Raw genomic sequence first — 16,402 nt, forward strand, 5'->3', positions numbered from 1 at the left:
CAAGCTGTGTGAACATGTCACCTGCTTCCCAGGTGGTCGTGAGAACAGGCTGAGTCAGTTGCCGTGCATGCGAACCGGACAGGGCTTAAGCAAAAGGCTTCATGTTAAGCTGTATTTAATAGAAAACATCTATTTTTTAATGGAAGTAATCTTGGCTCCTGAAGGTTTGTACTAAAGACGGCCGGGGTTGGGGTGGGGGGGGGGCGCACTCCGGGTCTCCTGGATGTTTGCGCAGTCAGATCTGGAGGGGTAAAGGGTCTCTGCATGGGCAGGGCGAAGAATAAGGCAGTAGACGAGGAAACCATATTCTCACAGGAAATAGTTTGAATCAAGAAAAAATTTGAACTGGGGCATATTTGTATTTTAAAATGAATTTAAAAATCGGGATTAACGATCCCATAATTTTGATGCAAGGATCAGAATCACTAAACACACACTTGCTGGTAGAGGAAGACTGAAGCCAGAGTCTATGCTACTCCTCTGTCCTAGATTCAGGAGATGCTAAATGCCCTTGGCTCACGTGAAAACTTCTCTTACAGCACAGCACCCCTTCCACGGGCGGTATGGAGTGGCTGATCCTGGCTCTGCATGTCTGGACCACCTGTTATTTTTAGGGCAGTAAGCACAGCTTTTAACACCGCTCTGAGGAATGTGCAGGTAAGCCTGTTTCTTGTGCTCTTCACTTGAGGCCTTTTGCAGCTGCTTTATGATCCTCTCGAGCGTCCACCTTCGCTCTGCCAGGAGTTCAGGGGCCCGGGCCTGCATGCTAGCCTAGAACCGGGGAAGGAGCCTGTGGCCAAGGCCGGGCCAGTTCTTCCACCTCACACTTTTGCTTCCTCTTTACAGAAGACTTGTGGCTCCACCATCTTACTCTGGGGCACTGGCCTCTAGTGTGTAAAACCTCAGGGGCACCACAGTGGCATTAAAAGTAAATGACAGTAATGGCTAACAAAGCCCCAGCAGCTCAGGTAGGTTGTAGTTCTCTGCTTTCAGCAAACTAAAGGAAGATCTAATCATGCTGTTGATGGATGATTAGAATTTCTGAGGGCAGAGCACTGATTTTTGACATCTCAAAAGGGATTTAAAGAGCTGCGTGACAACGAATTCTTATCTATAAAAAATGGAACAAGGACTGTAACTGATATTGAACCCTGTCTCATCTTAGCTCCAAATAACATTTGTGTTCTTAGATAAATGAGCTAATTAGGAAAAAGGGCATTGTAATAAAATTCTTTACTTTTTTTCAAACTTATGTCAATTATAACATTCAGTACTGAGTTAACACTTAAAGAACTAAAAAAATTTCAAGCATAAAAATAGATTACATTATGATAGCATTCTTTGCTGAAAGTGGTATAGAACTATACATACAAGGAGAAAAATCAATTTAAAATTTTCAACTACTAAAGAACTTATTTATTTTTGTAAATGGATGTCAAATTGCTATGTATTTAAATTAGACTGAATATCATGTTTAAAAGAGTGAAGTTAACAGTTTTAAATATCAATACTTGCAGGACAGCAGGAAGTATATACTTTGGCAACTTCCCGTGAACAGTTTCCGATGTCAGCTTCAAAGTGAGGGGAAGCGTGGCTTTCCACAGTCCTCTGAGGAGGAAGTGCAGGAGCGGCACAGGGCTGGACCCGCTCGACACGCCGTCCAGGTAAGGCTGGGGCCCTCGTGTGGCCGGGTCCCCTCTGGAGGGCGGCCCTTTTCAGGAATGCAGGTTCCTGGGCCCCCAGTAACTGTTTTCAGTATGCAACCCAGATGGTTCTCATGCAAACCAACACTTGAGGAGAATGCCCTTAGAAAAAGAAATACTAGTATGTTACAGGGCCATGGCCAACGAGGGAAACACCTCACGTAGGTTTTGGGTTGACAGAACTGAAGTGAGCCGAATCAGAACTCAGGGAGGAGCAGCACCCGTGGGGGCAAGGTGGCGAGGCAGGCGGGCACGGCCCTGGAGGTCCCAGGATGGCCACCGTGGTTGCGTTTTGGGACGATCACAAGGTCTAGCCCTTTTCCATCCATTGGGTGTGAGGATTTCCTTGAGCTGCCCGAGGAAACAGTATTTGGGCAGCATCAACTCTCACAGGGCGGAGCACACGGCACGGAGCTACTTGCCATGACGAGGCCCCCGGGGTGGTCTGCCAGGCATTTGTTCCCTCTTGGTCCCACGCAGGGGTCTAAAGTGCCGTGCGTGCGCTCGGCTCCCGCCGCTGCCCACTCACGGGGCCGTGCTCTGCAGCTTCTCTCTCTTCCTAGGGTCGCAGAAGAACTGCAGCTTCCTGGGCAGCAGCGTCACCTCCACGGGCATCGCCTCGTACTCCTCACTGTCGATGCTGAAGGAGCCCCCGGTGCCCTACGGGGAAGGGAAGACGCGGCAGGCTCACTCCCGGGCAGGCCGTTACAGCCCATCCCCTCCGCGGACTCGGCCGTTCGTTAAGTATCTCAGTGCTGTTCTGGAAACACCCACTCCTACCGTCCACGAAAAGGGCTGTATTTTATCTTATGTGGCCTCTGTCTCCTACCAGAGCATTTTGGGATTTGAGAAGCAAGGTTATAATTTTCAAATTAAAGGCAAGAGTCCTGCCGTATCTTAAAAGAAGCAATTGATAAACTGTTACACTTCCTTCTCAGCCCTCATCTCAGACAACTCATTAGGGCCACGTGGCTGGTTTCAAGGGTCTTCAGGGTGTGCTTAGCTGTGCACTGAGGGGCAGCAAGCACCATAGACTCTGCAGCGCACTGAATTTGGCCGCCTTTGTGCTGAAACTGTGGCGTCACTGCCCGTTTTACCTGGGGCCCGCTGTGCAGACAGTAGTACGAGGGTCACAGGTCTTCACGGCGACCCGTGGCCACGTTTTTCCCTGACAGAATAGCCTTACAACTTAGGTGCTATTTCCCATTTTTTCTCTCTTACATATGTTATTCTTTTAGGCTTGGCATTTCACAATATAGAAAAATTTAGTGCCATTCAGACCCATCATAAGGTAGAATCCACTGTTACTGTTTGCATAACTTAAAGCTCGGGAGCCCGAGGACCACTCCACAGAACCCTGGCTTCAAACCATGAGCCGCGTCCAGCTCCGTGACTCTGAGGGGGCTCAGTCATCACTTCCGTCTCCCTCAACGTGGCCCTGGCACGGTGCTCAGCCCATGTTAGTGGCTGTGGAGGGGAGGGTGGCCCCCCGCCCGCTTACCTCAGGGAGCAGCAGAGCGCACTGGCTGGCCTGGAGACACTCGGTGCCCTCGGCGTGCAGCTCGGGGTCACGCACCTTTTTGCTTCTGTTAGTGTGAGAAAAAGCAGGCTTGGGAACCGGCGCTGGCCAGTGCTAGACTGCAAGGCTCGTGATGCACGGGGGTCTCTGATTTTTCCGAGGATTCTTGCTTAGCCTTACAATGTTCTCTAGATGGGGGTTTAGTTGATGTAAAGAACTATGCATGAAGCTAAGACAGTGATTTTTAAAAATAGTTCCAAATGTTTCTAATTATTGGTTATTAAAAACCCCAAATTTAAGTTAGAATGAAATTCTTTGGGAAAAGTACTAAACTTTCCTTATTTGGTACTTTTATACTGGAAAGGGGGGGGGGGAGTTGCCAGAGGGATGTACTTGAGTAAGTAAAGGCGTTTGGTCCTTGTGAGTCAACTCTTGGAGAGAATGTTTTTAATTTAAAGCGGACATTTCTTATGTATATGAACAACTAACTAGTCTTAGAAGTGCTCTGATATTAAGCATCTTTACGTAGATTACGTATCATGGGAGTAAAACTATGAGACCCACACACAGTCCACCACGCGCACACACCCTCCACGACCAGACATGAGAAACGGCCAAAGGGCAATGGCTAATCAGAGTAAATCAGTCCATCCTTTTTCATTAACTGAGAACTAATTCTTTACCACGTGAATCTTCAGAGTTTTCTAAAACAACATCACAGTGTCCTACTCAGATGCCCACAGAAAACATTACCTGACTTCACTTCCTGTGGAGGCCAACAGGAAACTCGCCGCCACCAATGCTGGCAGCAGCAAGGCACGTGGTGACCCCTCCCTGCCGCCACTCCCCGCCCCCCGCAAGCACAGTCACCAGCTTTTCTGTTTAGGGATGTCGGGATGAGAAAGGAGACAGGATAGAGTTGGCCCCCCAGCCAGACTCTCCAGCAGGACAGTGTGGCTTCTGCACGCTCTAGAGAAGAGGGGACGGGCTTGTCCCTTCTTCCTCTTACTACAGAAACAGCAAGTAAACCACAGGCTGCAGAAGCAGCTGTTCAACATCTGAAGCTTTTGTACCAAGGGCGAAACCACCACAAACCAATGAGACATTCTGCTGCCGGTGCTGCTAATGAAGTCGCCATGGAGACCCAGCCTCCGTGGCAGAAATGCCTGACCCTAAGTGGGCACTAGAGGGCGCTCTGAGACAGCACGGACCGCAGGAAGGCCAGTGGAAGGCTTAGAACAGTCTTAACCACTACAACTCTGGCTTAGCAGGTCACCCAGGACTTCAGAGGTCCTGGGTGGTGGGAAAGGGCGGCTGGAGGATGTGCGAGGGCCTCACTTCAGGTTTCTCGTCAACACCCTGAGAAGAGGACAAGCCTTCTTTCCCCACAGTCTCTCACTTAGGACTCAGAAGCAATCCGAGATAATGAGAGGTGATTGTTATTTCATTCTGTACAGAGGGAAAAGGAGGCCACGAAGTGAGGATCTGACCGAGGCTGGAGGGTGGCGGAACCAGCAGTTCTGACCCTGAGGCCCACATTCTAGATGCTGCGTCAGGCCACACGGAGTTCTCATTTCAGTAGAAAGGCAAACATGGCTCCCATACTCTGATCTCCCCAAAAGGAACAGGGAAGGCCAAAGGCGAGAGGCGCAGTGCACATGCCAACCCGCACGGAACAACGCTGCCACTCCCCGAGCCCTTCGCTGGCTCTCCGCCTCGGACTGCACGGACACTCAGCAGAAAAACCTGGCGATTCAAACGACTCGAGCCTCGTTTGCTGCAAACTCAGCCCACTTACCCTATAATTATGAAGTCGCCTTTGCTGACAGTGGCCGGTTCAATGCAGATGTTCATAAAGTCTTCTGTGCTCTAAAAAAGTCAGAAAGGCAAACATTAATACTCTAAAATTTACCTAATGCAGCTTGTTGTCATCCTGAAGGCCGGAGGTTCATACGGTAAAGCTGCAGGTGATATAGGGGGGCTGAATTTTAGTGACTTCATCCTGAATATATTTTTGGTCCTTTGTTGGCGTGTAATTTACATACCATAAAGTTCATCTCCATTGTTTGTTTCTCACTACATACATAAGGTAAAAAAAAACAAAGGATTGGAGGTCCGTCAGAACCCAGAGTGGGGGGTCTGTGAAGTTTCGTCACTAACGCCGGTTAGTCTCTAGCATCCCCTCCCGTGCAGCAGGCCAACCTCTGCGCCCGCCAGCCCGGCGAGTCTCGTCCTTACTGTGGGTCAGCATCACCCCACAGCTGCTAGGTCTGCTTCTTAGAGTGGAGAGCCCACGTCTCTGTTTTGTAAAATGCTGTACGTGCACATTTGGGGTGCAGCCAGAGCTCGGAGAAGCAATCCACTTACGCCACACTAACGTCTTAAGGACTTTCTATACCTAGCCACAGGGAGGCTCTGTGAGAACCGAGAATGAAGCTCAGTCCTGGGCCAGCTGAGACTGAAGTGTATATCAAACATCTAGGAGGATGAGTTAAGTACACAGACATACACGTCTAGGATCTGTCTTTCTTTTGCAAACAGCACAAGTACAAAAATCAGTGTATTATACTACACTGACAGATTTAAATGAGAAAACCTTATCTCAACAGATTGTGGAAAGGTACCTGACAACTATCCATTCATGATAAAACTCGTAGCAAGCCAAGAATACGAGGGAATTTCCTGAATCTTATAAAGGGGATCTACAAAAAACCCTATCAAACTCAAGAATGACGCAATGAAACTTCTCTCTGCATCAGGAATAAGACGACGGCACCTGCCATCACTTCTGCCCGACACTGTGCTGAGGTCCTAGCCAGTGCGGTCAGCTGAGCTCAAAGACTCGGAGGCTGAGTGTTTGAAAGGAAAGAACTGAACTTACACCGTTTGCAGCTCACATGATTAAATCGATAGAAAATCCAGAGGAACCCATATATAAAATAAGAATTTTGTTTGTTGATTCAGCAATAAAAAAAAATCAATTACATGTTCATCTACTAAATCAGATAGTTAAAAAATAAGAGAGACTATTTACAAGAACATTAACATTTACGATAACTAGACATATATCCAGCAAGACAATGAAACTATAAAATTTCATTGAAAGACATTAAAAATCTAAATATGTGAAGAGCTGTGTCACATTTATTCAAAAGAAAAGTCAATATTATAGAAATCTCATTTCCCCTCAAACTGATCTATAGGTTCAATGTAATCCTGATCAACATAACATTTTTATGTGGAATTTAACAAAATAAACATTCCGAGATTTATAGAGGTCAAAGAATTACTAGCCAAGAGACTCAGAAGAAAAAAGGGACTTATTTTAAAACAAACAATGAGCAAGAAAAGCATATCACAAATACAGAAAAACAGTAACTGAATAGAGGAACTACGAACATTTGCACGTGTAGAGGCAGCTGACGTAGGACAGGTTTTCTGCGGAGCCGGGGGTGGGCGGCGGGGAAGGGGGCGTCCCAATGAACGGTGCTTGGACAACTGACTGGCTTACTATGTGAAAACAATATAAAAACGCAGCCTTGCCTCTGTCATTCACAAGATTATAGGTGGGAGTATTTCTTTTTTAAATAAAAGTGGAATCATTTGATGCCAATCATTTTAACCTGGTCTTTCATTTAACAGTACACAATGAGCATCCTTCCAGGTCAGTAACCAGAGGGCACGTTTTAGTGAATGTACCCGAATGTCCCGAATCGGTCGCGATTAGCTTGTTTCATGTGTTTTGCCCTTATAAATGCAGTGCACACAACTGTACAAGAGATCCTAATTTTCACACATTCCACACCCTGAAGCCTCTTTCAGACTCTGAATGTACTTTTTTAAATGATAAATGAACATTTTGCGCTATTATCTGACAGCTTCATTGTCCTTGAAATTTTTACTGCATTTGCTTTTATTTTTACAAAGAGGTATGGGACAAAAAGGAAATGAATGCGCTGCCACCTGTGATAAGCGGCGCAGTATCACGTACTTTTGTAACTGGCACAAAGATGAAAAGCACTCGGCCTCCCGAATGGGGCTGATCTAGAGCCGCAATCACGTCCCCACTGAACTCATCTGTTCATTGGCACCCGATCGTCAGAGAAAAGGACAGTGTCAAAGAACATGAACAATACTGCAAGTACGTGTTATCGGAGACTGGGTATAAAGAAAGGTATAATTAGAAATCTTATCTTTTTGAAATTCCTCTAGAACAGGAATATATTTAACCTTAATATATTCGCTTTCGCCAATGTTTCCAGAATTCCATTATGTAAGAAAGAAGGGACTGTCTACACTATGTATCCATCTGACGATTTCTGTAGGATAAACCAGACATACACTCAATGGGGCCGAGGGTGTGGTTCTAGTTCAGATGGCTCGCATACAAGGCCACGACGCCACTGAGAAAGTGGATTCCCAGTGACAGGCCCGTCGGATGCACGTGGCTGCCCGTTTCCCCACCGTGCCAACACTGAACGCGAGATGGCTTTTAATCTGTGACAAGTCAGTAGTTACTGCTTCACGTGGCAGCTCTTTGCCGTTGGGCACTTTTTTGACTTCCTTACCTATAAAATACAGGTAATAGTCATATCTGTCTGATAGTGTAGTCATGAAGGTTATGTGAGTGTTTATATGAAATTCTTAGGATGGTACCTAGCACATAGTATATATTCAGTAAATATAAACTTTTTTTCATGTTTATTTTTTTGTGAATTTCTATTCCTGCTTTTTGCCTGTCGTTTCTATTAGTCCTTTGCCCATTTCTTATTGATTTATCCTAACTTTGTTTTAAAGGAAAGCTATTAACTCCCGGTTGTTCACATTCTAATGTTTTTCTTAATTTGTCATTAAAATTTTTGCCTATAGTTCTTTAATTATACATAGATGAATGCATCAGTATGATCTTTGCGTTAGGCACCATGCATAGAAAGGCCTTGTCCTCTCGAGGTTTATACTGGTAGCCACCTAGATTTCACTCTGGAGCTTTAATTTTTTTTTTCTTTTTTACATTTAATTTTTAGTCCAACTGTGATTAATTCGGAAGTTGAAGGGAGCTATGTTATCCAAAAGTCATCCAAGGCACATGAATTAGTTTTACAATGAGAAAACTCCTCAATGTTCTGAATATCGATATTAGAATCGAATTCCTCAGTACGTTCTCACTCACTCGCCTCCACTCACTCGGTCATCCCTACGTTCAGTTCCATGCGCCACTTTTCAGACCGACCGGGTCAACTGCGGACGCACTACTTTGGTTTGCATAAAACCTGATTATAGTAATGGGTCCACGATCAAGGGTAACTTTTCTGTTGGCGTTCTCACGGGCATAAACGGCTAAGGCTTCCCCAGGGCCCGGGGTCAGTGGGCTTGCCGAGGGCGGTCGGGCAGCAGTCGTTCCCGACACCTGGGCCACCCGGCCTGCCGCGATGCCACAACCCTGCCACTGCAGGACCGGAGCGGCCGCAGACGCGCACGGGGGTGAGCGCGGCCGCGTTCCCGCAGAACTGCGCTGTGGGCGCCGAACCTGAATTCTATGCACTTCGCACGTATCACAAATATTTTCTTCCAACCAATTAAACATGTAAAGTCAAGTCTTTGCTTCTAGGCTATGCAAACGAAAACAGGTGGCAGGCCAGTCTGCCCGCCTCTGCTTCGTTTCACCGTTTTTTTAGTAGCAGCTACAGCAGCACTATCCAGTAGAACCTTCTGCAGAAGTGGAAATGTCTTAGATACGCTTTCCGATGTGACAGCTATATACACTATATATATACACACAGTACATATACTAGTCACACATGGCGATCAAGCACTTGAAATGTGGCTATTGTGATGGAAGAAATTAGTTTTAGATTTTAACTCTAACTACTTTAACTAATTGCCACATGTGGCGAGTAGCTACCATACTGGACAGTGCATGTCAATAGTTTGGACTCAAATTAACATGTAAACATAGAGATAGATTGTGTGTGTGTGTGTGCACATACACACACACACACACAGTTCTCCTGGGGAACTAAATCTGCATATTTAATATAGTCACAAAAATAATGGCTGTTTACTCGAGTCCCCCACGTTTTCCTTCCCGTGACAAATGGGAGCAGGCCAGCTGTTCATTTCTAAAGGCCCTTTGCCCTCGGTTCCCTGAAGGCGGAAGGCTTGGCGACTACTACTAAGCAACACCCAGAACCGGGCCCAAACCCCCGAGGCTTTCAGGCCCCTGCTTCGCATGCCACTGTCCCTGAGGGCACGCCGCATCCTCTTTTCCTCACTCTCTATCCCACAGGGTAAAAATAAAAATCCTGAGTTAGTGGAAGAGCATGTAGTCTTTGTCGCTTTTCCCAGATACCAAAAGCTTTTCTAATAAAAAGCACACTCACCGTCGGGTCAAGCTGGCTGTTGCGCGTGGTGATGGACAGCTCGATGGTGGACAGCTGCACGTCTCTCCAGACCGCCGGGCTCGTCTCCTGGGAAGGGGCTGTGAGGGCATCGGATACGGGTCAGCGTCTTCCATTAACATCTGACCGCTCCACCGCCGAGGGCGAGCTGCCCGCGGCCTGGCCTCCCGGGCCCAGCTGCTGACTCTCCACCCTCGTTCCCTTCACTTCGTACTGACAGGATAAAGAGCCTGGCCCAGAAAGGACGCTGCGCCTGAAACACGTCTCCCAACTCAGCGGGACCATTGCGAAGGCCGGTGACGGGGGGCGAGCCCCCGCGTCTCCATTCGCGGCCAGCGATCGTGCCGGTTCGGGCCCTGCTCTGTGGCACAGGGAAGGCTGAATTCGGTGGTCCCTGAGCGGCCTCTCCTGCCCTAGGTGAGCCTCTGACACCGATTCGGGGGTCTGCTCACCGTCCTGCGGCTGGGCCCAGTACGACGCGAGCCTCCGTAGCACCCTCCTGTACAGGGAGGGCCGCGGGGGGGTCTCTTCTGCTGTGCTGGGAGGCCTCTCTGTAGGTCCCATGTATGAGACAGAGGCTTGGTGAGTCTGAGGCCACTCCTTTTAAAGTGAAGAGAGAAAGACATCTGTCACGCACACCATTCCCAGCGCTGGGAGTCGGTCAGTACTCTATCACTGCCAGAAGGCTCGTCATCTCTCACTGGATGGACTCATCTCTGATCTGGAGCACGGAATCCTCCAGCTTTCTTTTCCTACGAAGAGCCTCCCTCAAGAACCAGGAAGCCAGTTACCGAGGTCTTCACTCCCTCCGGCACGGAGCAGAGGGATCGGAGTGAAAACCTCGGTATGAACGCGGAATCGTCCCGCGATGCATTTATCTCTGGCACAGTGGTGGTGACACACGGAACGGAGGAAATTCGACGGCGTCGAGCACCTTCTTCCCTTCCGGAGCCACGTCCCACATGGGGCCCATGGTTTAGCCCGGCCCCACAACCCGGCCCGAGGTGCCACACGCCCGCTTCAAAGGCCATCACTGTCGCACTCGTTTCTGCTTTCTGCTGCTGGCTGGCCTCCCGAGTCCAGTGTCATCCCGAGTCTCCACGGTGTCCACGGGAGTAACTGAAACACCCCAGCTCTCAGCCCTCGGCATCACCTCATGCCCATGGCCACATCCTGGGCCTTGCTGCTACCAGAGCTGTTCCGTCTGGGACATCTAACACCCCGTGTCCCACTCTAATCACACCCCCCTTTCTAATCATCTGGGGATCATTGCGTGCCCAGTGTGCCTCAGGGTGAACTGCTCCCAATCTCAGGTTTCCGCATGGTGGATTACGAAAGAGTTAACAGTGCTGACTTCTCTCGTGCCATGCCTGTCTGCTCCCCAGGCCCAGAAGGCCCAATGCCCGGGCCCTGCCCCCTCTTCTGACTCACAGGTGCTGCTGCTCCATGCAGTGAGCTTACCATGGCAGTCTCTGCCCTGAGGGAGTTGTCGTAAGTAAATTCAATTTGGAGTATTCAGAAATCAGATTGTGAGCACATATCTAAGCCGTGTCCTTCACTCCTGCTGAAGTTTATAAAGCTGATACTCTGATCTCCATTTGCCTAGCTCCTGAATTTGTTTTTATAGCTCGGTTCAAACTCAGAAGAGGAAGACAGCGGTGTTCTTATTCAGCCCCTGAAGATCCTGCCCACACCAAGTTTCCACTCACACTGAGAATTCTAGTCTCAGACCACACCTTCTTCCCTAGGTGTCTAACAGTCGGTCCCTTTAAATCACTCTTGGTCCTCTTGTGCCTTTAGTCTTGTGCCCTGAGAAGCCCCAGTTCTGGATCAGTCTTGTCACTCGGTTTCTGTACTTCTGACATCATGGCTCAGTATTATTGGAGGGGAAAAAAAACACTCCCGCTGAGAACTGATACAGGGGAAAACAATCGCCCGAGCAAGCACATCTGAGTCACAACCAATTCTTGGTCTCAGGTCCTCGATGCCATTTGATAATCCTCCTAAATCTCCCTATCTTAACCTTCCTTCAAAATCCCCCGTGCCCCTGCCACCATCCACCCCATTTTCAACAGATCACTTTGTTTCCTGCACGTGTAGTGAAAATACCAGAAAATCGGTGAGAACTGCCTCGACTCCGCACACTGACTTTCGTCTGGACCCCTCCTTCACTTCTCTGCCGTCTCAGGGAAGAAGCGCCCCGCCCCCCCGTCCATGCCGACCCGGGCTCTGCCTCCCACACCCTCGGACTTGCTCACGGATTTTGCCGGCTCGGGCGGGCTTTCTGCGCCTTTCTTGAGGCTTCCCTTCTTCCCTTTGCTTCGGGGTACGAAGACACGGGTCTCTCTCCAGCCACACGAGCAGCACCCCGTGACCCCGCCGCCCTCACTGGCGTTCGCCTCTTCTACCCCCTTCCCGTCGAAGTCAGGCTTCCCGAGGGAGCGGCCTCGCCCCGCTGTCTCCACTTCTTTCCCTCCCACTTATCCCTTCGCTTTCTCCGGTGTGGCTCCAGCCGCTCCACTCAGGTCACCGAAGCCTCAGAGGCTGCCAGAGTCAAGAGACGCTCTCCTGTCCCCTCCCTGTCTTACTCCCTGGGGCTGCTTCTTGAAATCCCACTTCCTTCTCGAAAAGTCTCTCCCCCACTGGCTTGTCAGTACTCTCTCCTCGATTTCCTCTTAGCGGTTCTCAGGCGTCTTTTCTGGCTCTTTAAATGTTCACATTCCTCAGGGCTATTCCTGGCCATCTCTTCTCAATGGTAACTTCATCGAACGTATAGTTTCGATGCGACTCATACGCTTATGACATTTAAATCTATTTCTTCCGTCCAGATCCCGCTGCTGAATTCCAGACCTAAGTCACAACTGTATCTCCACTTGGCTGTACCATGGGAATGTTAAACTCGATGTATGCCAAATTGGAGATTTCATCTTTATTCACGAACTTCATCTTATGCCGACATTATGAACACTAATGGAAAAGTCCAGTTATCAAACTGTAGTCTCGCAAGCAAGAAACCTGGGAATCCAATACTCTCCTTCCAACTTCTGAGGGTTCCACCTCGGTCTTTTATCCATCCTCTGCTGCCAATTCTCACTGCTACTGTCTTAGTCCGTACCTCGTCGTCACCTCTCGCCCGGATCACTTTAGCCTTCTGATGCCTTTGCCTTTAGCTACTCACTCCAATCTCTGTCCACACTATTGCCAAATGATTTTTCTAAAATGCAGATCTGCTCATGTCATTCCCCTGCTCACGATTCAGTAAATCCCCAGTAAGTCAGACCCCACGTCAAACCTGCCACCGGCGGCCCCTACCTGATCTCAAACTCCCTTCCCACGATGCTGCTGCCATAACGAGACCGTGTCACACCACTGTGACGTCACGCATCCTGGCCGCTGCACCAAGAACGCCCTTTACCTAGTTCTGTATGTATTTAGCAAAAATGTAGCAGAAGTGTCGCCCTCGCTGCAGAGACTTTGCTGACCCTCAGTCAGACGCAAATGCCCCTCCGCTGGGCTCCCCTCTTTCTCTTCCCACGTTTCTCCATCGCACTCGCTCAACTGAATACGTCTCGGGCAGGAAATTCGCCTTATTTGACTCTGTATTCCAAGCACATAGAAGGGATTGTCACACGACAGACAGTCAATAACTGTTTGCTGAAGAAATGGTGGAAACAGTTTATATTCTCCTAGGCCTACAACTTGAATAAGTAATCATTCTGTTTCTTCCTAAATACACTCACTATTCAACTAATGAAAATATTCCCTTGAGCAACAGAAATCATTCATTTTAATAACTGGGATTTATTTAGAAGGTAAAGGGAGCTATGTTTTCCAAATGTATTGCAATGGACATAGACTACTTTTCAAATAGAAAAACGCTTGATAGTCAGAATATTAACATAAGAACCAAACTTGTCACTTTATTCAAACTTAATCTACCAGTTCTCAGATTAGCCAGCCAGACTGTGAATACAGGGCTTTGATAAAAGCTAACAGGGCGCACAGTCCACAGACAAGGGTGGCTCTTCCATTAGCATTTTCATTAACATACATTGCTCGGCTTTTCTTTATGCCAGCATTTTTCAGCATATAGCCTCTAACTTTGGTGCTATATAATAACAAATGTTGCTCTACACTGAAAATGCCCAATAGAACTTCCTCCCATGATAGGAATGTTCTATATCCGGCCTGTCCAATACGGTAACCACTACCCACATCTGGCTAGCACAGTGCGAAACCTACGCTGTTGTGCATTAGCCTACGTGATTAGACATATTCAGATACAAATCTTCATTTCCAGATACTAATGTAGACGCCCTTACAAATAACTGATGAGCTATCGGTCATTTTGTTCAAGGCTTGTTTGGCCAGAGTGAGTGAACGGCCGGCAAAGGGAACTAGAACATTAAGGAGAAAGTAAATATGGGTTTGGCGATGGGGGGGATGAGCTGGAAGATGAGGGGTGACTGGCAGCTTCCCGAGGCGGGAGCGCTTTCTGCGCCCGTATGTAAGTAAACAGCCCCCACTGTAGTACTGGAGCACGCCACGCACATCTGGAGCAAGGAATTTTTTAAAAATCCAAATATGCACATCACAGAGTAACGACAAGAAAACAGGGCAAATTTCTACGCTGTAAATTGCACTTACCTTAAGAGTGCTGAAAAAGTGAGCTGCTTTGGTTTTTAGAGGTCCAAGATACCAGTACCTGAGAACGATCAAGATAAAAATCTAATTAGAATATTAAAAGAACTATCAGTATGATAGATACCATTCATGACACACAATACATTAGAATTACACCTCTACTACCCGCGCCTGCTCTGCGGGCTTGGGTATCACGGTTTAGCATGAAAGAGTATTACAGTAAATTTTTAATCTGCATTTCAATGCCACATCAAACAGTACATAATTAGTTATACGGCAGATAGATCCTTGCAATTTAGGAGGGATATATAATCAGAGTCTCCTTGAATCTCTAAATTCCTAAGTATCACTGTAATGTGTACTTTCAGCCACAGAACAGAGTTGAGTATACGTTCAGCAAGGCGCTGAGCGGAGCGGGATGAAGCCGCGTGAGAGGCAGTGCCGGGGACCCGGCGTGTTCCCCACAAGCTCACTGGCTGGATCCTGCTCGCCATGATCTCTCTCGCACGCAAACATGTGATTAAAATCCGGAAATCAGCATAATTTCGCATTACTCATGTTATGCAGTTTTAAAATGGCAAATGTAAAATCTGGAAGTAAATACATAAAAGCTGCTGAAGAAATAACGATGCCGACTTGGACTGGAAAAATGGTATAAAGTAGGTTCCTCTTACAACTCGCCTGTCCATCTTAACTGCTCCCTATTTGATTCCAATCAATATGCATTTATTTAGTGCTAACTATGCATATGGAGGAAACAAAAGAAATAGAGTAAAAATTCCTGCCTTTGAGGGCTTACAATTTGAGAAAATATAGCCCAAAAAAGTAGCGTAAAACAATAAATGACTACATAAGTACATGACATAGTCTAAAATGATCTATAATCACTGGTTGGAGAGTCGGGAAGTGACAAGAAATTACTAAGGGCCTGAAGTCACTGGAGCAGTCACGCTGGCCCTGAAGTCACTGGAGCAGTCACGCTGGTATGAAGAGTGACGTGAGAACACAGGGCATGGACTTTAGCAAGAAGCGATGGCTTTAGCTACGTGAAAGAGGGGGTGAGATCGTTCTGGGCAGGAGGAGCGGCCACGGCGCAGGGACCCGCGAGGACGACGGCCAGCGCAAAGGCTCAAGGGGAAGGACACAGGACAATGCAAGCGGCCTTGAATGCCACAAGGAGTTTAGATAGAATCTAGTGAGCAACGTGGCGCCATTCTAATGATCACGCGGGTGACCAGAGTGATGCTGCTTGAGAAAGGTATGTGTGAGCCCGACCGTACTTAATTTACACTGTACTAAGCTATGCTAATAAGGGCCTTGATGAGCTGGTGCTCCTTTCAGCGTCTATTTGCTCCTTTTCCAGGAAACACACCCTCGCTATGGCAGTTTATTTCCAAACTGTCTGCGGTTCCCTTCATCTCTACCAAGAGCAAATTCTGACCCTGTGCTTAGACTCCCAATGGCCGGCTAGGAAATCGTTTCTGGCATCTCGGTTGTTTCTTCTGTAACACACAGAGCAACTCCGGGGACAGTCCTAGTCGAGGTAGTAGATGACAACTAGAATTTTAAAATTCATTGTTCAGAAATCAATCGAAATCCGGGCAAGTGTGTGAGATATTCCTGGAGGGGCTGCTCTATGCCTGTGCTTAACTGTTGATTAACACATTTTAGAAAGCTATTTGTTCTCACCAGACGCAGAGAAAACTAAGCTACTCCTCCTCTTGGTGAGTTGCCGGGATTATCTGACATTGCAGATCAAACACAGGGTAACTTGTGGAATCAAGATAATCATGGCAAACTCACAAAGAAAAAGATGCGAGATGTTAAGTAACGGACTGTAAAATACGGTAACATTTCTCTTTGGACATTCCACTGTCGAGAACTTGATTAGTAGGAATAATAAAGAGAAAAGGTGAGAGAAAAGTCTGCAGAGAAATCGGGGCAGGAATGCCTGTGAAGTGGAAGAGGGTTTCTTGATAAAGCCTGCAGTGAGCTCAGTCCTAACTCATTTCAACTGCTCCAAAACTGTAAGCCCGTTTTTAAGAAAAGGTCAAAGACAGCACAGATACGGAGTGAGCCTCACACGGCGCCTCCTTCGGTCCCACCCCAGGGAGCCTGTGCCGACAACTACCTCTCCA

At 47.7% G+C, this 16,402-nt stretch overlaps 2 protein-coding genes across 10 annotated transcripts in view; one reads left to right on the plus strand and one right to left on the minus strand.

Moving 5' to 3' along the window:
• Nucleotides 1-6,835, plus strand: part of DENND11 (DENN domain containing 11) — a 72,703-nt gene extending 65,868 nt beyond the window's left edge. For 4 of the 5 annotated variants that reach the window (XM_036230812.1, XM_036230807.1, XM_036230809.1 and 1 more), the window contains 3 exons: nucleotides 540-657; nucleotides 1,518-1,664; nucleotides 2,267-6,835. The gene's annotated coding sequence lies outside the window, so the exon portion shown is untranslated. Of the gene's footprint in view, nucleotides 1-539; nucleotides 658-846; nucleotides 969-1,517; nucleotides 1,665-2,266 lie in introns of all 5 variants that reach the window. The other variant, XM_036230808.1, reaches the window with a different exon arrangement.
• AGK (acylglycerol kinase) overlaps nucleotides 1,217-16,402 on the minus strand; it is a 73,012-nt gene continuing 57,826 nt past the window's right edge. For all 5 annotated transcript variants that reach the window (XM_016133660.2, XM_016133661.2, XM_036230813.1 and 2 more), the window contains 6 exons: nucleotides 14,268-14,325; nucleotides 10,073-10,220; nucleotides 9,603-9,700; nucleotides 5,021-5,091; nucleotides 3,205-3,289; nucleotides 1,217-2,363 (listed from right to left, as the gene is read on the minus strand). In XM_016133660.2, coding sequence (XP_015989146.2) covers nucleotides 2,229-2,363; nucleotides 3,205-3,289; nucleotides 5,021-5,091; nucleotides 9,603-9,700; nucleotides 10,073-10,220; nucleotides 14,268-14,325 — 595 coding nt within the window. In that variant the 3' untranslated portion in view covers nucleotides 1,217-2,228. The remainder of the gene's footprint in view (nucleotides 2,364-3,204; nucleotides 3,290-5,020; nucleotides 5,092-9,602; nucleotides 9,701-10,072; nucleotides 10,221-14,267; nucleotides 14,326-16,402) is intronic.

Source organism: Rousettus aegyptiacus, unplaced genomic scaffold (genome assembly GCF_014176215.1).
Source record: "Rousettus aegyptiacus isolate mRouAeg1 unplaced genomic scaffold, mRouAeg1.p scaffold_m13_p_13, whole genome shotgun sequence".
NCBI lineage: Eukaryota > Metazoa > Chordata > Mammalia > Chiroptera > Pteropodidae > Rousettus > Rousettus aegyptiacus.